The 26,871-nt window shown below is 41.1% G+C and overlaps 1 protein-coding gene across 1 annotated transcript in view; it reads left to right on the top strand.

Annotated features, from left to right (window-relative positions):
- The first annotated feature begins 6 nt into the window (after positions 1-6).
- CCDC64 (coiled-coil domain containing 64) overlaps positions 7-26,871 on the top strand; it is a 98,920-nt gene continuing 72,055 nt past the window's right edge. The window contains exons 1-2 of the mRNA XM_006890419.1: positions 7-453; positions 9,175-9,390. Of these exons, the coding sequence (XP_006890481.1) occupies positions 22-453; positions 9,175-9,390 (648 nt within the window). The 5' untranslated portion in view covers positions 7-21. The remainder of the gene's footprint in view (positions 454-9,174; positions 9,391-26,871) is intronic.

Raw genomic sequence — 26,871 nt, forward strand, 5'->3', positions numbered from 1 at the left:
CGGGCTCGGCGCGCGCGGGCCATGTCCGCCTTCTGCCTGGGCTTGGCCGGCCGCGCTTCAGCACCCGCCGAGCCGGACAGCGCCTGCTGCATGGAGCTGCCGGCCGCGGCCGGGGACGCACTCGCCAGTCCAAACGCCGCCGCCGCCCTCGTCTCCTTCCCCGGGGCCTCTGGGGAACTGGAACTGGCTTTAGAGGAGGAGCTGGCGCTGCTGGCGGCCGGGGAGCGGCCGTGCGACCCCGGGGAGCATCCCCACGCCGAGACCGACCCGCTGGCCGAGGGGGCCGGGCCGCAGTCGCCGCCCGCTCAGGATCCCGAACTGCTGTCGGTGATCCGGCAGAAGGAGAAGGACCTGGTGCTGGCGGCCCGGCTGGGCAAGGCGCTGCTCGAGAGGAACCAGGACATGAGCCGGCAGTACGAGCAGATGCATAAGGAGCTCACGGACAAGTTGGAGGTGAAGACCCCCTCCGCCCGGGATGGGTGGGAGGCAGGGGAAGCCCAGGCACCGGCCTGGTCATGGGCAGCCTTTCCTGGCCCACCGTTTGCCTTGCAGCAAACCTCTTGGAAAGGGAATCGGGTGGGGGATCAAGGATGTCAGAACCTGGAAGCCACCTGACTGTGTGTTCCCTCCCCTCCCTTCGCCTGAACCGAGCAAGTGGGACCGTGCACGGCTGTGGCCGTTCTATATATGTACTGTACACAGTGTCTAAAATAGAGCTTACAGTATGACTAATTTATACGGCACCCAGATGAAGTCTGCACACGGGGAACGTGAGACAAGTCGGGGAGCATTTAAAATATGCACCGGGCCTCCCCCCAGAAGTAGTTAATCTCTAATCAGGGTGTTAGCCTTTCCATTTTGGCCTTTTGGGGCCCCGCAGATGCCCTTGTCCTGGCAGCTCAGAGTTGTGGGAACCCAGTGCCCCTCGAGGAGCTTTATATAGCCTTCAAATACTCGGGGATTAGGAAGCGTGGTTGCAGGGCAGCAGTCATGCGAGCCTACGTGCCAGGGAGGGCTCAACATGTGACCCTTGCTAGTGGCTTTAATTTAGGCCCCGGGAGTTAATGTATATTTAGCCACGCGGCCCGCATTTCTGCCGCTGAATGGTCAGAGGCAACATTCGAGGACCAAATGGCATTTCTTTTAACTGCTGTTAAAAGTACTCCTTATAGTCTCTGTAATTATGCATGCTAACTCTTGGGACCACAGCTTTCTGATCTGGGCCCGTTTGTTTTCTTCCTCTTAACTAGGAAAGGATCCTGAATGTGGTACAGACTGCCAGCATTTCTAAAAATTAGAAAGACTTGCCAAAAAGCAGGGGTTACCGGGCATCTGAGGCAGGGGAGACACTCCTCCATCAGGCCCGTGCTAAATTGACCGTTGATTCCCACTGTGCTTGTGACCAGTTTCATTACATTCTTAGTGACAAGAGAAGAGCCTAGTAGCAATCCTGAATAAAAAGGCCTGAAATTGATCCTGGTCAGATTCCCTATCACTGCTACAGGTTGCCCAGTCGGAATGCAGATTCAGAAACTTTTCCATAATAATGTTTGAGCGTCCCTGGAGTCCCACGACTACATATCAGAAGTAAATCAGGGGAGTGGGGGAATAAAAGGAAACCAGTGGTGCTCTGTAGTTCATCTGGCCTGCTTAACTACGTTTGCCAGCCGATGAACTCCCGAGATCCTGAGATATGCCTCTGAAAGGTGGTTTGTGAAAAGTACGGGTAGACTGCCAAAAAAAAGCAAAGCAACCTGGTGAATTGAATTGTTTCATTTTCACTTGAAGTAGAGGTCTGGAAATAAAAGGGCGTCTTTTGTTTTGTGGGGTTTTTTTTTAATTGAAAAGATTCAGTTACATGACTCTCTAAAGAAGTACTACTGAAGAGATTTGTACTTGTGATTTCAAATTCTTTCGGTGAGAGACTTGAAAGGAACATCATATCAGTTAGTTTGAGTTAGTGATAGATTTCATAGTAATCCTGAGGGTACAGCGACAAACAGCCTGGGTTCCATGTGGAGCCTTTTATATGTCTCTTCAACAAAGGCAAAAAGACTTCAAAAATCTACTCTAACCAGAAAATATCTATTGGAAAAGCATAAATTACTTTTAGCTTTTTTATTATTGACTTGGTCAATAATAATAAAATAGCTTCAAGCTCAAACTCTTCACTCTTCTGCAGATCAGAATCCATACTCTAATGTTTAAAATTTAAAACATTTTTTAAAAACAATATTAATAACTGAAATGAGTCATGGGGTATATGAGGATTCATTTCTATTACTCCCTCGAGGATATGTTTGAAATTTATCTTGATCTTGTAAATGTGTCTGTTGTGAAATAGAACGCTATAGCCATTGATTACTTATGGAGCCTTAACCGTGCTAGTCGGAGAATGACCAGCTTGTTTAACCTGAGATGCTCTTCATTTGATGCTTGTGATTAAATTTCCCCCCCACAGTCTATTTCCTGAGAAGCTAGATTTTAGAATGTCTGCTTAGACAAACTGCCCATTCAGTTATATTGTACATTTTAGGGTAGGGAAACAGCCCTTAATTTACCGAAGAATTGCCAATTTCCCACTCGCTAGAGTGAAACACATTTTCCACAGGTTGATTTTAAAGTTAAAGCATCTATGAGTAGATTCTGAGAAAGCAGTGGGGTTTGACCATAAAATAATCCAAGTGTTTTTTTAAATAAATTAATTTATTTATTTTTCATTTCAATGAACATCTACAGAGATTTTGGAATTCCATTCAGTCATTGTTGCACCCCTCTCCCAACCCAAGTGCTTTTATGTGTTACTTTACTTTGTTTTGAAATTAGCACCTTTTTAACTTCAAGGCAATAAAGTGTTGTCAAGATCTTTTCTATGTACTCATCCATTAATATTGAGTATCTCTCCAGAGCTGCATGCTGCATCCAAAATTCTTTTGTCATTGAAAACACAAAGCACTTGACACAGTATCACACTCTCATTAAAGGTATATATTCTCTCTCAAAAGACTTTACTATTCTAAGGAGTTAAAAAGTTTTTTAGCTATAATCTCTCAGGGATGTATATTCTACTTTAAAAGCTATTGTTGGACCATTTTCCCTACCTTTGCTCTTTTGTTAAATATACTGTATTTTGTGATTCATGTACTAAACAGATTTGTTTATACCTCAAAATATTTATAGTCTGCATCTATAATTAGCCTTTTTCTTTTAAGACTTGTATGAAGCTAGGTAATAAACTAGAACATATACTAGAGAGAATAACTTGAATTTTACAGGTTTTTTTTCTTCAGGATTTAATCTCTTTTTTTTCCTTGTTGCAACTTAGAGTGACTTGCCTTTTACTGCAGACATTGTGTCTTTAAAATACATTTAACATTGTGTGTGTGTATGTATAGAAACACTCTCACATAGTCACTGAAAGTGCAGTCTTTTTTTCCCTGCTTATATTTTCTTCCCCCTTCCCAAGGATTCCTGATAGTGTAGTGGATAATGCACATCACCCTTCTTAACGGAAAGGTCAGTGGTTCCGTGGTTCCGTTCTACTAGCTTTGAGAAACGTGGCTGTCTCCTCTTGTAAAGATTTACAGCCTCAGAAACCTGATGGAATATCACTGTAAGAGTTTTGGGTTTTGTTCCCCACACCAATTCTTACTTTTCTAACCACCTCCGGTTTTGTTGTTTTTTTAAGAGGGGGGAAAAAATTACAACTGATAAAAGCTAAAACCTAATGGGAGGAGCTGGTATATTTAGGGAAACCAAAGTCTAAATTTCTATTTAGTGCTTATTGGTTTTGTTATTCACCATTAAGTCAGAATTGACCCAGAGCTGAACCTCCAGCAGGTTTTCAGAGATAGTATATAGCATGTGGGAGAGGAGACTATCTTTCTCCCTAAGAGCAGCTGGTGGATTTGAACTGCGTGCCTTTGGGTTGACAGTGCAACTCCTTATCACTAGACCACCTAGTCCACTTAACAATAACTATTTCCTTTGTGCTTTCAGATATCACAATGCTTTTGTTGTTGTGTTATTTTGCAGAATAGAATTTCTCTATGTACCTATCTTACATAAAGCTAATGATAATAACTTTTTTGGGGGGTTGTGTTTTAGAAAAGCCTTCATGCTTTCTTTTACAACGATTTTATATTTACAGAGACATTTTTAAAAGAGTTCAAGTTCTTTTAGGACCCAGACTGAATTTTCCCTCTTAACAGCTTCCATAATTGGGATACATTGCTGCAGTTAGTTCATGAACAAGTATTACTGCATTTTTATTAATTAAGATAAATTAAAACAAACCCGTCCTAATCAGTTGCTGCTGAGTCAGATCCTACTTATGATGACCCTGTGTGTGTCAGAGCAGAACTGTATTCCATAGAGAGGATTTTCAATGACTGATATTCCCCCCTTTTTAAAAAATTATTATTTGAATGAATTTACAGAGCAAATTTCTCTGTTCAGTCATTCCTCCGCGTTTTGTTTTATGACATTCGTTACAGTGTAAGTGCTCTTCCTTCTGTCTCCCTGTGACTCTCATTTCCATTAATCCTTGTATCCTACCCCTTCCTGCCTTCTGAGCTTTATCCCTGAGCAGATGCTGGCCTCCTAGTCTTGTAGAGTTCATTCTAAGGGAAGAGTACCTTCTTGGTGTTACCTTGTAAGCCTGTCTTTTTTGTTCAGGTCAAAATGGAGCCACAGGAGTGAGTTTTACTCTGTTTGAAGGACCATAGTTTCAAGAGTCTTACCAATCTCTTCTTTTTTATTTGTATATTTGATTTTATATTGGTTTACATGCAAAATTTGTATACATTGTGTTTCACACATTACTTCATTCACAGGGTTTCCTACAGTCTGTCAGTCTCTTATCAAAGCGGTAAGCTTGGCCATGGTTTTTAGTTTGTTTCATGTTTTTCACCTACTGTGATCCCTTTTAGAACCGTCAGCAGTAGTAGCCAGGCACCATCTACTTCTGTCCTTTGTTGTTGTTGTGTATCACTGAGTCAGAACCAACCAACCCGTAGATCACCGGCTGGTGCATTTTCAGAGGCAGTTAAATCTCACAGGAGGAGATGGTCCATCCTTCTCTTGCAGAGCAGCTGGTGGATTCAAACTGCCTTCTGGATTGCAGTGCAGCTTCTTGCCTCTAGGCCGTCAGAGCTCCCTAGTTTTGTCCTTTCTACTAATTCTTTCTATCCATCTTTGCTTTCCCCCACCCCTTCTTTATCCTGAACAGAAAAACACCAATAGTTATATTTCAGATGATGGCTCACAGACTTTTAAAGACCCCAGTTCCTACTCACTCATTAGGATGTAGACTATGGTCTTGGTAGACTTTATCAGGAATGGCTGATTTCCCCCACCCCCACCCCAGAAGATTGCTAGGCCTTTCTTCCAAGGCACCCGAGAGTGTACTCAAGTCTTGTATTATTTGAAAGAAAGTTTATCAATTTGAAAAGCAAACTGGCTTTCCATTCAATCATTCATCCACATTTTTTATGATATCAATGTGTACTCTAATCTCTCTGTCCTCAAAGCACTTACTTAACCATTGGCACCACCCAAGCAAAATCCTCATCTTCCTTAGATTTCCTTAGCTTTTAGTTGTCTTTTTCTGTTCAGGATCTTATCCACAATACATTTCGTTTTCATGGTCCTTAGATTCCTCTTAACCATGACAGTTTCTCAGACATCATTTGTTGACCTTGACAGTTTTGATATGAGCATTTAAAAATACCAAAGGACCCCAAGAAAGAAAGTCTAGACCTTTGCCTTCCTCACTTCAGCCTAGACTTTGCTGATTAATTGAAAATTTCTTAGAGAAATTCTTCTTTTCCCAGGGTAGAAAAAAGGTTAAAATCTCTATGTTCATCTCTGTAAATGTTCATTAAAATTAATAAAATAAAATTTTTAAATTTTTTTTATATTGCACAACAACAAAATTCTCTGTGTTCATGAATAGCAATGTCTCAATTTTTTTTGGTGGTTGGGAAAGCCGAAATAGGAAGTTTATCTCATGTCCAGAGAACGGTAGGGTCACCACCTGTCCTCAGCCCCTGCCTGCTTCCCCAAGTGGACCGGATTGTTTTAGTTGCTTGGTTGACTGTTCACTAACAGCTGTTTGCTGAGTATTTTGAAGTCTGTTCTTTCAGAACACAGCCCAATTTATCTGGCCTCTCAGTAACACTGTGATTACTGAGCCCTTGCAGTTGCCTTCTGCTCAGTCCTTTCCTGTTCAGAGAAACCTTAACAAAAACCAGAAAAATCACAATTGTAGGATTGTACTAAGCATTTGTTTCTGTGTTCATCTTTCGGAAGTTTGTACCATCACTAATCTGCCCTTGTTTGGGGAAGGTGAGCAACATGAAGGTGGCAAAGAGCAGGAAAGGCTCAGCCTGTTAAGTAGAAGTCTGTCCCTCGCATTCCTTCGCCATGTTCTGTGTGTGTGTGTGTACCATCGAATCAGATCCGACTGGTACAGAGGAGATTGCCTCTCTTTCTCCACTGGAGTATCTGGTGGATTTGAACCACACACCTTTGGGACTGCAGCACAGCTTCTTGCCAATAGGCCACCAGAGCTCCCTAAATTAATTACCTTTTTTTTTTTTTTTTACTTGCTGTGTGCCGTCAAATGTCAAATCGGTTCCAACTGACACAGGAGGAGGAGACTGCCATTCCTTTTCAAGCAGAGCATCTGGTGAATTTGAACTGTGCACCTTAGGGATTGCAGTGCAGTTTCTTGCCACTAGGCCACCAGAGCTCCCTTACCCCACGTTCTTGAAACTGAGGCTGTAAAAAGTTTAATTGCAATGTGCCTTTGCAAGAAATACATCACCAGCGTGGCTATAAGCAAATGAGCTATCCCCTTGAAGGTGCTGCACTGTGTATTTATTTCAGATTATGCCTTTGCTCATGTTGTTGTTGTTGTTGTTGTTGTTTACCACTGAGTTGGAATCAACCCATAGCTGACCCTCCAGCAGGTTTTCAGAGGCAGTTAATCGCATTGGGAGCGGATTGTTCATCCTTTTCCCACAGAGCAGCTGGTGGCCTTGAACGACATGACTTTGGTATTATAGCACATCTTTTTGCCACCAGGCAACCAGATCTCCCCCCTTTGTTCATATTCATTTCGTGACTGGGGTGATGGGAGTAGGTGTGTCAGAGACAGTAAGATTGGCACAGGATAGAGCAGGGATTAGGGCTGTTGTAGGTAGAGTTGCTATGAGTCGCAGGCAACTCAGTGGCACATAACAACTCTTAAGGATCCATGGTGGATTCAAACTGCTTGCCCTTGGGTTGACAGCCTGACTCCTTACCCACTAGGCCACCAGAGTTCCTTGAGAATATAAGGTTAAAACTACATTTAGAAATTAATGTTAATACTTTATCTTGTGTAGAAATAATCTAGACTGCCAAGAATTTATTTATTCAACTTAATGTGTCCTGTTTTAGTAACTTCAAGGCTTTGTAAATGATATTGAGCTGTCATACTACAAATTGTGGTTGATCTAAATATTTATCATAATTAGGACTTGGTTTATTAAGCAGAAATTTAAAAAAAAATTTATAATCCTAAAAATACATCTTTTCAAGAATGGAAAATTTGATAGAATCAGAGTGTGAACAGTTGAGTATGGCCAGTGTAGCTGGTTAAAACAACCTCAGTGCTTGAGCTCAACCTTGAGGATACATCAGAATTTCCTGTAGAGCTTTCAAAAGTTAGTGCACACAGATGCTTAAGCCTCTTCCTTTCCTACCTGAATCACTGAAGAATTCCGGTCTAGATGGGTGTTATTTTGAAAAATTCTTCCAAAACTTCTGAAGGTACCAGCAGTTTGGGACCATTCCTTTATCTTTTACCTCACATACTCCTTCAGGTAGTGCCTTGGCTTTTGCACCCAAAAAAACCCATAAAACCCAAGCTCACTGTTGGTGGGTTGGTTCCAACTCATGGCAACCCGTCACTGGGTTTTCATGACTGTAAATCTCTGTGGATGTAGACTGCTCATCTTCCTCCTGCTGAGGGACTGGTGGACTCAAACTAGTGACCTGTAGCATCCTGGGCCAACACCTAATGCATGTGGCATCAGGGCTCCTTGGCATACTACATTGGATTCTTTACATACTTTAAAAAAAAAAAGTAAAACCTACTTATTTCTGAAAAGAGGCCACCATACTTACCTTGCTGAAACAAAAGATGTTCTCAAAAACATGTTCTTATTTCTTTAATCCAAAGGAACCCCTTCCTATTGAACTACTATTTGAAGCTATCTGTCCTTTTCCTGGATAGCATTTGTCTGTCTCACTCACTCTCACACACACATACACATACACACACACACACCCCTGAGTACTTATATCAGTCTTCCTTCCTTAGAAATAGTGCCAGGAAGACCGGCACCCTCAACTTTGTTCATCACTGTCCCCACAACAGTACCTAGCCCTTAGTTACCCAAGAATGTATGTGTGGAGTAAGGCTTAATGAGCTATCATGTAAACTAGGCCGAATCTAGACACATACCTTAATCGTTTTGAAATAACAGTCTTCTAAACACAACACATTTTGTGTTGTGATTTAGATCACTAAACAGAATCAAGAGACTTGGAAATCCCAGCTCTGCCACAAACTAGTATTGACCTTGAATGCGTAACCTCTCATTCTCTGTTGCCTTGTTTGTAAGAAGAGATTGCTAATTTAAAAAAGCATTCAAGTTCTTTCGTGGCTCTGAAAATTGTATGTTTCTAAGCACCTGTTACTATTGGCCTGGCAGAAAAGAGATGTTTCCAATAGAGGCCTCCTTAAAATAATAATGAGTATTTTGGTTATGGGACTCATTTTCAGCTGTTTAAATAGCCAGTTCATCCATTGATCTGATGACTTGCTCAATTTCAAGCAATTGAGTCTAAATGTGCATGCCCCGGGACCGGAATAAACATAGCACCATTAAATATTTTCAATAGACTTGGTGTTCTGTTTGTGAAACCGTTTCCTTCTCTGCTTGGGATAAAGGGAATATTTTTATAGCTGTGAATTGTCCTATGTGGCAGATGATTCCATTTGCTGACTAACCAGAGAAAAGAAAAGTCGAGTGTGTGAAGAAAGAAAAAAAGAGACAGCAGAATTTTTCTAACTATTTTTAACGTGTTTGCTTTTGTTTTGTTTTGTTTTGTTTCATCCAGCACTTAGAACAAGAGAAACACGAACTAAGACGACGATTTGAAAACCGGGAAGGGGAGTGGGAAGGGCGAGTGTCCGAGCTGGAAAGTGACGTGAGGCAGCTTCAGGATGAGCTGGAGAGGCAGCAAGTCCACCTTCGAGAAGCAGATCGAGAAAAAACACGGGCCGTGCAAGAACTGTCCGAACAGAACCAAAGGCTGCTGGATCAGCTCAGCAGGGTGAGTCATATGTTAAGAAGTTACAGTATAAAATTCTCAAAGTTGAAAAAGGGCTTCTGGGAAATAACTGTCACATGGTGACAACAGCACATCTGATCACTTTTGAGTTTGGTATCCATGAGCGAAGGACCTTCCATGTGAAAGAGCTTGCACAGTGCTAGACTGAAGTCTAGAACCAAGACCGAGCCTTAACACTAAGCGGTTATCAGGCTTTGACAAATCATCTAACTTAGGCGTTTTCATGTTTGTAAAACAGAGGAGTTGTGGTTCATGATCTGATAGTCCTTATAGTTCTCAAAGTCTCCATGATTCCTTTACCTAGAAAGTCTTGTCACTGGGAGAATTCTCTTACTGCCTTTAGTTCCCATGTTGAAAGGTGCCATCTTTAAACTGAAAAGTTAGGGGAAAATTTCTGGAGAGGGTGATTTTCACAGATGTTATGTTTGTGAATGTACAGTCTTTGATGTTAAATGTGATACGCTAGTGTGTCTTATATTTAAAGTTTGCTTAAAAAAAAACCCAACACATTAGGTAAAAACTTATGATGGTGTCATCAGAGTAGCAGTAAACCAAAGTCAAGAATATAACTTCATTGCGAAGAAAGAAGTTAAGAAATGAATAGATAGAAATCGAGTCTAAATGCAGAGCATAGGTTTTTTTTTTAATAAATGCAGGAATGTTGTTAATACCCTACTGTTGGAAATGAAGAGATAGATTTACTGTTGTACCTCAAACCTGCCCCTGCTAACTCTTTAGTTAACAGAGAAGAAGAACTTCTCCTCTATAATTTCTTCCGTAAAAGCTAAATGTTCTGAAGAAGACAGCCTATTCCATGGTTAATGCTTGATGCTGTATCTTTGAGAAAGTTTAGCTAGAGCAGCTTATGTTTAAAACAATGAGGAATTTCTCAAATACTCCAGAACATGCATGAGTCTAGAAGACATTATGAGGAGTGAAATAAGTCAGTCAGAAAAGGACAGATACCATTTAAGACTACTGCTGTGATAAGAATTTAAAGAAAGGTTTACACAAGAGCAAATGGTACTAGTGTGGTTACCAGCGAGGGGAAAAGGGAGTGGAAAATTCTTTAATAAACACTTGTTAAGACGGATAAAGTGAAAGACACTGCAGAAGAAATGGATGATCAAACGTTACGTGTATTGCAGTTGATGTTGTAGAACAAAATGTGCTTGATTGTACAAGACAATATGTATTGTAAACTTTGATATTTTTTTTTTAAAAAGTTTAATAAAACCCAAAACTCCTGGTTCTTCCAGTATTTGGTGGGTGACACAGACCCTCAGGGAGTTGGATTGGCACAGTGATTTTAGCAGTGGGCTTAGCACAGCAGAGATGTTGAGGATGGCACGATACTGGGTTTCCAGTAGTGGGACCCAGGGTTGGCCATGAGCCACCGTCTGCCCAACAACAACACATTAAGAACGTGTTCAGTCAGTTGTTGCATAGCTGTTTGCTGTGGGTCTGCTGAGGCGGGTGAAAACTTGCATGCTACATGAGTAAGTGTGAAGGCAACACTGGTTCTGGGAAAAGGGAGATGGTGGGGGGAGAGGAAATGATGCCAGAGATCTTGGAAAATACGCTAGTTGCAAGGAACAATCAGAACTTAGGTGAAAGATGAGAATTTGGGTGCCTGCCATTTCCCATCTAGGGAAGCAGTCACCTTACCCTTTTTACCTGGGAAGTGAGTTGGACAGTTGGTCAGGAAGTCATTTCACATTTCTCAGCAGCATTTCTGACCCCCTTCTAAAATCTTTTTTTTAGCAGCCGGGATTAAAAATGTCTATCTCTGAAAGATAATAAGGGTTTTTTAATATCTCATTACTTGTGAATGATTAAGCTAAACAGCTAGGCTAGATTAGCTTCCTTGCATAAACAAGTCTAATAAATACTCTGGGAAAAGGTTTCTTATGAAATGTAAATAATTAATACCACAAACCAGAACAATTAAAGGGAAGAGTTCAATTTCTTGGGGAAGTAGCAGGGAGCTCTGGTGGCACAGCAGACATAGCACGTTGTGCTGCTGATAACCGCAAAGCAAAACCCAGGAGTTCAAATCCACCAGTGGTTCTGTGGTAGAAAGACAGGGGTCTCTTCCTGTTCAGATTTACAGCCTCAGTGACCCCGTGGGGGGATGCCAGAGGGGGATTTGAAGTCTTTGTTGAATTTTGTCTGTGCTTCTCACTCACTAGGTAACCTTGTATGTGCCTAGCTTTCCGTTTCTTTAAAATAGGGGTAAAAATACCTCATCACAGTAACATACTGAAAGGAAAATGAGATACATTTAGTTCAGGAATAAATGACACTAATACTTGTTTCATTGTGGATGGTAATTTTTTTCTTTATAGTTGAAGTTCCTTTGGCTGATTCCTCTGTAGAAAAATCCTGATAAGTTGCTCCCAGAAGAATATAAGAGGATAGCATTTCCCTGAGATCTAGATTCTTGTTCTCCTCGCTGGCCTTGAATATGGGCCCTTGGTGAGCTTCCTGGCTTTTTCTCTTTCTCCATTTAAACAGGACAAGCCCCAGGGGTTTCCGTTCACAGCCAGTTTAGATTGCATTTTATTATCCTTTTATTAACTGACTATTTGGGAACTAGCAGTTGAGTACCTGGAGGTACTTAAGATTCTTCTAGGGCAAGATTGGAACCAGCAGGTAGTAAGAAGGTCTTCTATTTTATATGCAGTGTCTGTAATGTGTTTTAAGGATCATGACATGTATAATATCTAACATGTAACACCTCTGTGATGCTTACATCAAAGTATTTTTACCCTTGATGTTTCTTTGCTGTGGCCACTAAGATTCTTTTCCTTAAAATAAAAAACTACAGCTTTATTGATATATTATTCACATTCTGTGAAATCCAGGCTTTTGAGGTATATGTGAAAACCTATACTTGGACCAGGAGACAGTGATCAGAATAGAGCAAAGAACATGGTTCAAAATCAGAAAAGGGGTGTGTCAGGGATGTGTCTTGTCTTCATACCATTTCAATCTGTATGCAGAAAATATCATTCGAGAGACTGGACTTTATGAGAAGGAATGTGGCATCAGAATTAGAGAAAGACTCATAAACAGTCTGCATTATGTACATGACACTATCTTACTTGCTGACACTGAAGAGAACCTGAAGCATCTGCTGCAGATGGTCAAGGACTGCAGTTAACAGTATGGTTTGAAGCTCAGCATCAAGAAAATTAAGATTCTCACCACTGGGCCAATTGGTAGTATCGTGGTAGATGGAAAAAGAGATTGAGATTGTTAACAATTTTGGGTTACTCAGTTCCCCATTCAACACTTTTGGCACCAGTAGTCAGGAAATCAAAAGATGAATTGTTGCACTTATGTGTGGTCAACTCACTTGCAGCTTCTCATAGCGAGCCTGTGTACAACAGCTCTGAACCCTGCTCTATCCTGAGCCAACCTTATTGTCTCTGACACACCTACCCCCATTCCCCTAGTCACTGAGTCAGTCCATCTCATCTACGGTCTTAGGGAAATTTGCTGTCCGGGACTTCTCCAGAGTGCTCAAGAACAAGGATGTCAGTCTAGAGACTAAGGTGGGCCTGATCCAGGCCATGGTCTTTGAAATTAATTGCTGTGCATCAGAGAGCTGGAACAGTGACCAAGGATGACAGAAGAATTGATGCCTTTGAGTTGTGCTGGAGAAGAATATTAAACATACCATGGACCACCACATTCCTTCTCATAAATTCCAGGTAATTCAGTACCTTCCAATTCAGAGTGGGTTTGAATTTCTGTGCCTCAGTTTCAAGTGTTTCAGACAGCAGTTGAGATCACAGGTTATAAAGTCAGGTACCCTGAGATCAAACCCCAACTCTGCCTCTTACTAGCTGAACAACCATGACAAGTTATTTTGCCCTTTTAAGACAGTTCTTCCTACATGTCATAGAAACAATTATGTTGTTATTATTTCCTGGTAATACTATTTCATGTTATGGAGTCTTGAGTTTAGTGTTGTGGATACTAAATGTAATACTACATTTCTTCATAACCACATCATACAATAATAAATGCTGCTTCTTATTGTGTGCCATTGAGGGATGCAAGCTGCTTTAAGATACACCTGACCCAACCCCTGTTGTTGCTATGTACTTTTAAGTCAACACAAGTTCGAGTTCGGTCAGGTGTGTCTTAAGGCACTTCGCATCCCCTGGGGCACTGCTCTGCCTTGGGGATACCCTTATCCCAACTCACTGTTCATTTGCACAGAAAGCCCTCAGTTATCTTCAAGCTCCTGAGATTGTGTGATATATGTGTGTGTGTGTGTATGTGTGTGTGTGTCCCAAGCTGAGGTGTTCGGAGAAAGTGTAGCACACTTTCTAAATCAGAAAGGAGCCTCAGGATGCCATTGACAGTGGGGTTTAGTAAGACTTGGCAGACACCTGTCATCCTCAGTAACCTAGGCTACTGGAGTGATGAGAAGGATTGGGGTTTGAAGCCAGAACCAATATGATATGCTGATGGATGGTGGGTATGGAGTGGAAGTGAAGGGGAACATAATCAGAACGACTCATAGGTTTTTATAAATTGGTTCAGAGTCAATGGCAATGAGTTTTTATTTAGTTCATATGGAAGAACAAAGACCTAGAGGAGGAAGAGTTTTAAATATAAAATGAAATCATGCTTTTTGGACTGTAATGTTTGAGCTGCCTCCTATACATATGGCTGTGGTAGTTTCCCATAAATAGAGCAATGAGAATTCCATTGTGTTGAAGTCAAATATTGTCTTAACTTTCCCACAGTTATCCAAGACTCTGTTCCAGTTGCTTCTATGACATTGTCCCCCAAGAATGCATTCATTCAGAGTCCCTTCCCTCCGTGTTCCCTGCTTAATCTCACCATCCCTATTATGTTCAGCTTTATGAAAGAACCACTCTTCTATGGATTGTGTGTGGGGTGAGGAGAGGAGGAGGAATCTGATGTGAACAGAGTGTGTTATTTCTTGCCTACTTGAAGTTGTGTTTCTCAGCCAGCCTCTACTGTCTTCCCTCCATTCAAACAATACAGTGCATGCATATTGTAGTACGTGACCTCAGGGCGCCTGTGACTCACAGCGAGCCTATGCACAACAGATCTCCCTTGCCCTGTCCTGTGCCACCGTCAGGATCTCCGCCATGCTCAAGCTCATTGTTGGAATCACTGTGTTAATCCATTGCTAAAGGTTTTCCTCTGTTTCCTTGACCTTCTGCCTTCCCAGCATGAGGTCTTTTTCCAAGGACTGGCCCCTCTTGACAGCATCCTCAGAGTGTGTCCAAGTCTCGCCATCCTTACCTCTCTGGTGCACCCAGATTGCACATCTTTCAAGAAATATTTGTTCTCTTTGCCATCCATGGTTTATTCTGTATTTTTCACTGACACGACAATTAAAAGGCATTTGTTGTTCTTCAGTTTTCCTTATTCATATTAACTAAAGCTGAATGCCCCTGAAAGTGTCTCATTTTCCTCTGAAGAGTAAACAGACACTCTTTGCTCGAACAGTTCATTTTTCTCTTAGCAGCTGAATCTGCCGCTACATGTTTCTTGAAGCAGATTTCTTCTGATGTTTCTCCTGAGGTGCTTTGAGGCAGTGGGCCTACACTTCCACTCCCCAGTCTGGTGGGTGGATTATCACCATCCTTGTTTCTGGGATATTTTACTGTAAGCAGCAGCTTCTCCCCAGAAGTAGTTTTATTGTCTGAGTGGGCTTTCTACTCTCCCGTTCTAGATGGGCTGGTGGGGAACTCAGTTGTTTGTTTTCTTCTTAAAAGTCTGTTTCATTTACAGATATCGTAGAAAAAGGGTTAATGAATTTTAGTTATTTTTTAAAAAACTTTAAAAATTGTAATTTAGTAAAGATTTATGAAATGAATTAATTTTTTATTCAGGTAATGTGTATGAATACCCATTTTATTCAATAACATTCATTTCAGTACCCACAATGCAGTTGCTCTTCCTACTTCCTCCCCGTAATTCTGATTTCCCTTAGTCGTTTTATACCTCTCTGTGTCTTCCTTTTCTTCAGTGATATTGTACTAATTATCCCCTCATTGGATAATGCCTTTCCCTTCACCAGTTTTCTTATGGGCCTATTATCTATTAAATATTTACTCTTTCTTTTTCCCCTTCTGTAACCATCCAAGAATGATACTGTATATAAACCTTTCCTCAGCTTTCTATAATAGTGAATCGTATAAAATGTTTGCACTTTCGTGACTGAGTATTTCAGTATCCTCTCTATGCATTCAAGTTACTCAGTGTTTTGAGAAGTCTCAATTGATATTTAATGTTGTGTTCTACTCCATTCTGTGTATCTACCATGGTTTCTTTCGTTATTCATTGATTGATGGGTGCTTGGATTGTTTCCGTCTCATCATTACTGTAAATAATGCTGCAGCGAACATGAGTGTGTCACAGCTTTGTGTCATAGCTCTTATTCTTTGAGATATATTCCTACTAGTAAAAGTGCTGTATGAATGATATTTCTATTCCCAGCTTTCTAAGGAAGCACCAAACTGCTTCCCATATGGGTTACACTGTTTTATATTCCCACCAGCAGTCTTGCCCTGGTGGTAAGGAGCTGCACTGCAAATACCAAAGGCATGTGGTTCAAATCCACCAGCTACTCTACTGTAGAAAGATGGGCGGTCTCCTCCTGTGTGAGTCACTCTAAAAACCTGCAGGACGGTCAGCTACGGGTTGGTTCTGACTCAATAGTACACAACAACAAGCAGTGTATGAGAGTTCCATTCTCTCCTTATCTTTGCCAGCATTTGTTGTTTACATCTTATTAAACTTTGCTATTTTCGCTGGATTGTTTCGATTTGCATTTCTCTAGTACAAAACCCACTGGAGGGTCAGCTGTGGGTTGGTTCCAGTTTGACCATATGTAACAATGGCTAAAGGAGCTCTGGTGGCCTAGTGGTAAGAAGCTGCACTGCAATCCCAAAGGCACACGGTTTGAATCCACCCACTAGCTGAGCATTCAGAGGGGGAGAAGGTTGGTTATTCTCATTCTGTGCAGTCTGTTGCCTCTGAAAGCCCACTGGAGGGTCAGCTTTGGGTCAGCTCTGACTTGACAGCACACAGCAACAACAGCTAGTGATCTTGAGAATTCCTGTTTCTTGGCTTGACATCTGAATGTCTTCTCTAGTGAAGTGTCTTTTCATGTCCTCAGGCACAGCAGATTTTAGTCAGCCTATTTTTGAAACCCCAAATCAGGTTTCAACTGCTGTCTTGTTAATTCCATCTCATAGCAACAGTCCATCTGGTTTCTGAGCCTGTGAATCCTTAACACCCTTCTTTCTCTCTTGGAGTAGCTGGTGGATTTCAACTGCTAACCTTTTCGTTAATAGCACAACACATGACACACTGGGCCAACAGAGGTCTTTAACCTATTCTGATACTATGTTGTTGCTGTTGTTGTTGTGTATCGTTGAGTCGGAACCGACCCATAGCTGACCCTCTGGCAGGTTTAAAGATGCAGTTAAATCGCAGAGGAAGAGATGGCCCATCCTTCTCTTGTGGAGCAGCTAGTAGATTCGAACGACATGACTTCAAGATAGCAGCACAGCTTCTTGCCACTAGACCATCACATAGTTTCCCATCCACATAAAGGAATTTATATTTGCAAAGAGCATTCACATACAAGACCTCCTCTAAGTGTTTTAGTATCCTCTGATGGAAATTGCTTTAATCATTATTTAACAGATGAGGAAACCAAGGATTAGAAGTTTAAGGACACTTGTACTAGTTAGAGATTAATCACTCACTGATTTGAGGATTTTCAAGGATGAGTAGTTAATGAGAAATATAAACTTCCTGACCTGTATATACTACCTAATTATTAGGTTTCCCCCCCCCCCCATTTGATACTTATTGTTTTGGGTGCCCTTTAATTTCAGAGTCACTGGGTAAAATTAAATCAGAGGTTTGAGATCTGCTTCTAAGCCATTTCTGTCTATTATATCTAAGGTACGCTAGAAGCATTGAAAATCAAAACCAAAAGGGGGTTTTGTATGCAGCAGTTCTCTATGAAGACACCATTTCCAGCTTTTCTTTAGATTGGTGCTGTTGCTAATTAGTAGGTTAAACACACGTGGGTGGTAATTGCGTATCTTTTCAGCATTGGGTGTTTTGATTGGTAGAATTGTGCCTTGATTATTTGAGCTGATTCTTAATTAGTTACCCAGAGAGAGTCATGACTGATCCAGGAGCCTTCAGATTGGTTATAAGTGTATCCAGTTCTGTTTTTCCTTCTTAAGTGAGGAAAAGTCTGATTCCAGAATATTCTCTTTGAATTTACAGAGTTAAAAGACCCAAGCTTCAGATGAATTGCTGTAGAAGTTGATGGTAGGCACCATCAAGTCAGTTTTAACCCTTAAAGACCCCCATAGCAATTTTCTTGGCTGTTAATTTTTCAGGGGCGGATCACCAGATCTTGCTGGTCTTTTCCTCAAGAGCTATTGGGTGGATTCAAACTGCTAACATTTCAGTTAACATGCAAATTCACTTAATTGTAATGCCCAACAGGGCTCCTTCTGTGGGAGTAGATCTTTATACTCTTAGTTTGAGACACTGGTAGTCAGCTGTCTTTGACATGGGAAGGAGTCCCTCAGCCCCTCGGTGTATAGCATTGCTTTGGGTGTTGCAGTAGACTATTGAAAGCAGAGGTCAGCTAGTTGAGGTAGGGCTTCCAAATGTGGTTCCTGCTAAAAGGGTTTCAGACAGAAGAAATGTTGGAGTTTACTAGCAAAAAGAAAAAGCATCCAACTCTGTACTTTTCATTATCTGTACTGGTTAGCCCATTGCCCTTATCACTAAATATTACTGCTTTGGAATATAAAATATCCCCATTCAGTGAGTAAATTTCATTAGTAAAGGTAGGTGTTCTGACTCTGATAGTATTTTCTCGACTTCTCTTCATTGGCATTCAAAACAACCCAGTTCTATTGTACCACTTTGTGTGTGTGTGTGTGTGTGTATTTTAATGAATGTTTATAAAGAACTTGAATTTCCATTCATTCATTGTTGCACATTTTCCACTTTTTAAAGCTAAAGGACTTCAGGTCCATCTTCAAGTTTATTGTCAGTTGACAGTAAAGGAGTGGCTGAGAGCTCTAGTCCCAACGATTCTTTCTTGGTGACACTAAAGTCCCCTTCTTCTCCCTGCTGTGAGATGAAAAGTGGTACTGACCTCAACCCGGGAAAACATACATCAGGATATGATTGGGTTGAGAGTGTTGTGTATTAGGTATTTTCACCCTTAATCTGCGTACAGCTATTTGCTTTATCAGATGTAGGGGATCATTACATGCACATATGTTGAGGGGACACAGTTCAGTCCATGACAACAGATTAAGACCATGAGTGATTTAACTTGAGTGCTCAGGTTAAGACGCTTCGGATCTGCTGGCCTAAACTTTTTCCTGGCATCTCCGGTAAGCAAGGGCTACGTATCTATGTATGCTGCTCACTGCAAAAAAACCTACCTCTTTATGAGGTGAACAACATGAAAGTTGTGAACATTAGTAACCATTCTATTAAGTCAATTTAAAAAAAAAACTTCAGTGTTTTTAAATCAAAGCTAAGTCCATAAATACATTATGTATATTGTGGTGGTGGTGGTGGTGTGCGCTATTGAACAGCTGACCCTCCAGCATGCTTTCAGAGACAGTCAGTTGTATGGGAAGAGATTGCCCATCCTGCTTTTGCAGAACAAGTGGTGGATTCGAACCATATGCCTTTAGGATTGCAGTGCAAGTTCTTACCGCTAGGCCGCCAGAGCTCCTTGTATATTAATGCACATTTATTAAAACGTTGAAATTTATAAATGTGAATTAAAAGATGACTCTTATCTTTTCTAGTGAGATTTCTTGTTAGAAATGGGCTTTGCTGCCAAAGCAGGGGATGGCAGTATCATGACTTATAAAACCCTTGGTTTAAATGAGTAATTCCCAAAACTCTGCGGTTCTGAGGAACCATAGGTCCCCAAAAGATGCCTCAAGAATTGGCAAACAGCAAATGTCAATGAGGCTGTGGAGATATTGGAACCCTTATTCACTACTGGTAGGAGTGTAAAATGGTGCAACCACTATAGAAGGCGATATGCCACTTTCTCAAAAAGTTATAATACTATTTGACCCAGCAAAGAAAGGAAAAAAAGAATTATTAGAAGGAGCTGAAGGAAACATTAAGTTGGAGGACCTCTATGCCCTTCTCAGTTGTACTTCAGCCTGATTGTTTTGTATTGAAGTCATGTTTACTATTCTTTTGAACAATGCCATTTTCTGTCTGTGTATTAAAATTATTTTCAGCTCACAAATCTGTCAACATTAAGAAAACTGAATCCAGAGAAGTAACTCTCCCAGGTCCTCAAACCTTGGGAATTAAAAATATTGTTCACTTTTTAATTCAAACAGTGTCTCAGTGACCCAGTGATCTCCTGCCATCTTCAGCTAATAGCTTCTGAGTGTCCACGCCTGGAAGTTGTGCTTCTCAGTGACAAGGGCACACAGTAAAGTGTATCTTGGAAATAGAGGCTAACACTGTGCTCAGGGAGAAAAATTTGAGTTGTTGATTCTAAACCATAATAGTGTCCATAGAAAGAGTCCTGTATTCAGCCACAGACTTGTGTCCCAGGCCAGGCTCTTTGGCAAACATGCACCATGACTTGAACTAAGATTTTGCCTTTTCTGGGCTTCAGTTTTTGGGGAGGGGTTGGATTGACTGATTGCTAAGGTCCTTCCACTTTTAACTAGATAGGATCCTGTGTCAGACAGTTGTAACAGTATCACCTTTTTTATGAGTACACATACACCATTGTATCCCAGATAGAGAGGCTGTTTGGTCTTTTTGCACTCAGGTCACATCTTTGATAATCTCAGATTTGGATAAATTCCTTTGAAGCTGTGATGATCCAGAATCTTTAAAATAAAATTTAAAAAGTGGAGGGGTTTATTCAGAATTTAGGGTAGGATGGAGGCTGTTGTCTGAACAAAGCAAAGGAATACTACATGTTTTAAAATCAGGAAAGTTAGGCATCAGGGTTGTATCTTCTCTCCATACCTATAATCTGTATGCTGAGCAGATCAGTTGAGAAGCTGGACTGTATGAAGCAGAATGTGACATCAGAATTGAAGGAGGACTTATCAACAACCTGTGTTATGCAGATGACACAACTTGCTGAAAGTGAAGAAGACTTGAAACACTTAGTGCAGAAGATCAAAGAGTACAACCTTCAATATAGATTACATCAAGATCAACATGATATCAACATCAAGAAAACACAGTTCTCATCACTGGGCCAATAGGCAGTATTATGATAGCTGGAAACGATTGAAATTGTCAACAACTTCATCTACTTGGATCTACAGGTATTACAATTGATGCCAGCAGTCAGGAGATGTATTCCATTGGAGAGTCTGCACTCAGGGACCTTTCTAAGTTACTGAGGAGCAACAATGTCAACTTGAAGACTAAAGAGCTCCTGATTCTGGTTATGGTCTTTTCAGTCACTTCCTATATATCTGAGAGATGGACATTGAATAAGGATGACAGAAGAATTGATGCCTTTATGTTGTAATATTGGAGAAGAATACTGAATATTCCATGGACTACCAAAAGACAGACAGATAGATCTTAAAGAAAATACAACCCTAGAGCGCTCCTTGGAATGATAAAGTTTATTCTCACATATTTTAGGCATGTTGTTAGGAAATGCTGTTTCTTCCTTGAAGAGGAACTACATGCCTGGAAAGGTTAGCAAAAGAGGAAGACTCTCTACCTGGTGAATTGACACAGTGAGTGCTGCAATGAGTGTGAGTGTGTCAGAAATGATGAGGATAGGACAGGACAGGAAAGGGTTCAGATCTCTTGTTCTCAGGGTCTCTATGAGTTGTACTTGACTCAGCGGCACCTAACAACAGCAGAAGTTTATATGATTAGGCAGAGTGACACTGACTGTTGTAAAAGATAAACTTTAAAATTTTGGTGGTCTTACCTAATATAAGCTTATTTCTTATTCCTACATAAAGTTGAAATGGGAATTCAAGTTTCAACTTGAGGAAGATGCTAGGTAATATTTTAATGGAAAGACAGAAGATCTAGGTTCTAGCCCAAGCTCTTCACCAACTTAACATTGAATACATCTTTATTCTGGGTCACAGTTTCTTTGTGAATAAAACAAGATTTAACTAGATGGGTTTTTTTACTCTTCAAAAGTCCCTTTGTGTATGCAGACAGTTGATTTTTCAATAAAAGGCAGAATCCCATTAAATGGGAAATAAATAGCCTCTTTAACAAATGGTGCTGGCAAAATTGGATAGCATTTGCAGAAAACTAAAACAGATTTGATACCTTAAACCATATGTAAAAGCTAACTGAAAGTGAATCAAATACTTAAATGTAAAGCTTAAAATGATAAATATCATGGAAGAAAATTAGGGGCAGACTTTTAAGGACTGTAATTTATGGCATGGTAAGAAGCTGTGCTGCATTTCCAAAGCCACACAGTTAGAACCTCCCAACTACTCCACAGAAGGATGAGCATTCTCCTCCAGTCCTGTTTATTGCCGCTGAAAACTCACAGGAAGGTCACCTGTGGATCACTTCCAACTCAATGGCACACAGCAACAACAACAATTTATGACATAAATGGTCACCAAAGATAACTAACAACGTTCAAACAACAGAAGACAAACTAAATGACTGAGACCTCCTCAAAACTTAACACATAGACACATCAGAAGCCTTTTCTGAGAGAGTAAAGAGAACCCACAGACTGGGAAAAAGCTTTACTGTGTTAAACTCATAGAAAACTTGAACATACCGCAACAACAGAAAAAGCACACAGTCCTGAATGGCCAGCGGTCAGGGAGAAAAAAAATAAACAAAGGATAGAATCCTAAGTGAGACTTTACCTCAGAAAACACTGAAGCAGCCACCAAAAACAAGACTTGCTCATACTCATTAGCCATTAGAGAGATGTGCATCAAAGTACAAGAAGATACCATCTCACCCAAACAGTAATGGCATTGACAGTAAAAACAGAGACGTCTGCAGGCCCCAGTCACTACCACTGATGACCGAACGGTCGCCTCCTTGAGTCCCTGCAATTTCCTGATGCTTCCTTTCCACCCCTCCCATCCCTCTGCCCCCTCCGACAGCACCCTTTGCCTTCTGTCACTGCCACCTCCCCCACAGGCCATTTCCACCCAGGAAAAGAAATTTTATTGTATATCCACTATCCAGAACCTCCACACTTTCTACCTTTTTTTGCTGATGTGAGTTAGGGTGATGACCTACTTTCTGCTGGGACTGAAGATTATTTTCATAGGAAAATTCAACAGAAAAATAGCAGGAAGACTATACTACTGTCCCAGGGATTGCTGATGTTTACAATAAAAAGAAACTAATAATGGTGCTTAAGAAGATATTTTCCTGCAGTGGGTTTTGGAGTTGAGTATCCAAAATACAGAGAAGTAATTCAGCTATAGTGTGACCACCGCGCACACAACAATGCCAATTCCTTGTAGAGCCTGCACTGGCTAAGAACAGCCAGCTGTAGATTCTTGAATTTTAAGTGTTTGTCATTTGCTGATGCTTGAGTGAGGATTTCCTTGTAATGTGTAGAAAATTTTCCTTCTGTCCCTTGTCACAAGTTGAAAACTTCACAGCTGGTATCATGTAACCATTTGGGGCCCACTTTTAACTTGGACAAGTGTGAGTCCTTCACGCGAAAATATGGAAAAGACGGAGAAAAAAATCCCCAGAGAATTCTCAAGCCATTTTCTCCCCCTGTGGTAACAGGCTTGGCTCCTCAGTGGTGTCCACAGATTAATACTGTAAGGAACTTTGGGGACAGACCTTTTGTGCCTCTGACCTCAGTTATCTCTGCTCTCCTAATCTAGACTCCAGAATGGTGTTCAGAAAACCCTAAGTACGGTGACCAGGGTTTACATTGGCCAAGTCATCCTGTCTGTCCACACAAAGCTTCAAAACAGGAAATGTGATTGAGGCCTTACACGTGGCCACGTTCAAGTCCCGTGAGTGCCAGAGATTCATATCTCCAAGAAGTGGGTTTCTTATCAAGTTTAATGTTGATGAGTTTGGAGATAGACTGTGGCTGAAAAGAGCCTCATTCCATATGATGGTGGAGTCAAATAGATCCCCAAATGTGGTCCCTTAAACAAATGACATATTTCCTATCTTTCCAGAAAAGATAGAAAGTAACAAATGCTGCTGAGGCTGTGGAGTGATTGGAACTCTTATACACTGCTGATGAGAACTGCAAAATAGTAGAGCCACATTAAAGAATGATACAGTGCTTTCTTAAAAAGAAAGGAATACCATTTGTTTAAGCAGGTGAAATGGGAGTTAGGGCACACGGTTGTATCTCTCTGAAAGGGCCAGAGGGAGTGAGAATAGCACAGCCCCTCATCACCCCAGAGCAGAAAGCAAATTAAGAGCCCACAGCCCAGCCCCATGATGCCTCTACAACGACAGCAGCAGCAACAGGATCATTTATTTGTTGTTGGCTCACAGACTCACTGTTGTAGTGCTGAGAATGGGGTTTACTAGAGAAGTGAGTGGGGGAGGCAAAGAATATCACCCAAAACAAGTCCCAAGTTTTAGGCCAAATCCCAAGGAACAATTTCTCTATTAGTCCAGGCTCTGGTTTCAGTTCAGCAGTCAAATCCAAATCATGCAGCAAGGTTTGCCCTCAGAACAGTTAGAAGTCAGCTTCTCCTTCAAACACCCAGAAGAAACCTTTAAATGTGGCCAGCACAAATAGAAGTAGCCAGAGGTCACACCTCACCACGGTTTCTCCACAGCAGTGCCACACACAGTCTTTCCACCACCATCACCAGGGTCTCATTTTCACCAGGGTCTTGCCCCAGTCTCCCTCAAGTCTTGCTGATCAGTGTGGGAAGCACTTTTTCTCTTAATCCTAGTTCCACAGCTATTGAGGATTTGCAAGGATCTGCAGTTAAGGTAACTGAAGACGAGAGGAGGCTTAGCTTATAATGGCTAAAAAAAAATCCACCTTTCAGGCTAACACCACACCATGCAATCTAACAGTCTCCTGAGTAGATACATTCTAGAGAAAGAAGTGTATTGTGAGTAGACATATGTATACTCATGTTCATCGCAGCATTAGTCACAAGAGCAAAGAGGTGGAAACAACCTAAATATCCATTAACAGGTGAACATGTATGTATGGGAAAAAAAGTATGGCACATATGAGATACTATGCAACATTAATACTGATAAATCTTTGAAATGTCTCAAATGGATGTGAAGAACATTATGCTGAGTGAAATAAGTAAATCATAAAAGGACAAATACTGTATGAGACCCCATTATTATAAGGAGCAAAGAAAAGGTTTAAGCACAGAATCATTCTTTGATGGTGACTGGGGGGGGAGAGAAAGTCACTAACTAGATAGCAGGCAGATATGGCAGACTTAGGCAAAGGAGAAGGCAATGCACACAATAAAGGGCCTTTTAAATATAGGCAGTACACAATAAAGGGTTGTGTTATACACAATACACAATAAATGACCAGAATAAAGGAAGACACTGACAAGTATGCAGGATAAAAGACAACAATAGTAAATATTGTTAAATACATTATCCTTCAACCACAATGATAATAAACACTGTGTGAGTGAATGAATAGGTATGTAAGCCATACAGGTGGAGGAAGGCATATGGGAATACACCCCATTGGTTTCTCAAAGGTTACTTCTACATACATAATTTTATGTGCTACAGAGATCATGTTGTTTGTGCCCTTGAGTCAGAACTAACTCCTAGCTGACCCTCCAGTGGATTTTTCAGAGGCCGTAAATCACACAGGAGGAGATTGCCCATTTTTTCTCTGGCAAAGATCTGGTGGATTCGAACCACTTGCTCTTGGGTTGGCAGTGCAGCTCCTGACCAGGAAGCCACCAGAGCTCCCTGTACATATGTATACTCTGCTACACCAGTGTATAGTAGAGCATACCAGGGACAAAGTTTTGCAAACTTCTTATCCATAACGAAACACCTTCAGACACTAAGTCACTGGGCTTCAGGGTTTAGGATTATAGGCTCAGGGGACATGTAAGTTAACTGGAATAACATAAAGTCAGTTCTGTATCCTACTGTGGTGAATAGCAAGTGGGATTTTAAAAGATTTTTAAGATTGGTGTAAGCAAAAAAGAGAGAAGAAAATCAAAGGCCCAAGTCAACATTTAGTCTAAAAAAAAAAAAACCCACAACTCACAGCCTTCACTGAGCCTGAGACTGTAAGAACCATATGATGACCTGGTACTACAACTGCTGGTCAGGATCACAAAATAAGGTCCTGAGCAGAGTAGGAGAGAAACATAGAACACAATTCAAAACCCAGAAAAGACAGACTGCACTTAATGGTCCAGTAGAACCCAGTGACTATGTCCTGAGACCATGGCCCTTCAAACCTGAAACGGAAGCCACCCCCAGAGTCACCTTTTTAGCCAGACAGCTGAAGCCCACAAAGAGAACTCTTAACACTTGAGAGCAGTGCACTCCTCAGAACAGTTAACTGTATAAGACCAAAAGGGTGTCATTTTAAAACAAAACCAAGTTCAGAAACTTGGAAGGGGCAGGGATGATGGAAGAGTGGAATCAGGGGAGAAGAGTGCTGTGATGTTAAGGGACTGTAACTAATGGCATAAAGCAAAATGGGTATAAGTTGTTGAATGGGAAGTGAATTGACTTTGTAAAATTTCCCCCAAACTACAGTAAAATGTTGCTTTAAAAAAAAAAAAAAACAAAACAGGCGAGCTCTGGTGGCCTAGTGGCAGGAAACTGCACTACAATCCCAGAAGTGCACGGTTCAAATCCACCAGATGCTCTGCTGAAGAAGGAGGAACAGTCGCCTCCTATACCAGTCAGATCCAATTTGACGGTACACGCATAAAAAAAAACAAACCAAAAAAAAAACCAGTTTGCTTGTTGTATATGCTATTAGAAAGAAAATATTTAAGAGTGAAAATTCACACTTTGTATGATACATTGTGAGTCTACCAGACCAATTAGTATTGATTCTGGCTCCTAGCATCCCTCCATGGATTTTTGAGATGGCACATCTCTGTAGAGGAGACTGCCCATCTTTTTCCTATGGAACAAGCACCTGGCCTTTTGGTTAGGCAAACAACACACACAGTGAAGTCCAACACCTGAGCTCCTCACTGTGAACATCACACTCAAATCTAGTACTCCCCCATTGCTGTGGAGTCTGCATGCACTGATAGCTGACCCTCCGTTGCGTTTCTGACGCTATACGCTGCTCGTCTTCATCCTGAATACAAACAGCTGGTGGGTTTAAACCATCAGGGAGTCATGACCTCTAGGAACCAACCCATAGCTGACCCTCCAGTGACTTTTCAGAGGCAGTAAATCGCACGAGAGGAGATTGCCCATCATTCTCCCGTG

Source organism: Elephantulus edwardii, unplaced genomic scaffold, assembly GCF_000299155.1.
Source record: "Elephantulus edwardii isolate Elephantulus edwardi_28Jun2011 unplaced genomic scaffold, EleEdw1.0 scaffold00089, whole genome shotgun sequence".
Classification (NCBI taxonomy): domain Eukaryota; kingdom Metazoa; phylum Chordata; class Mammalia; order Macroscelidea; family Macroscelididae; genus Elephantulus; species Elephantulus edwardii.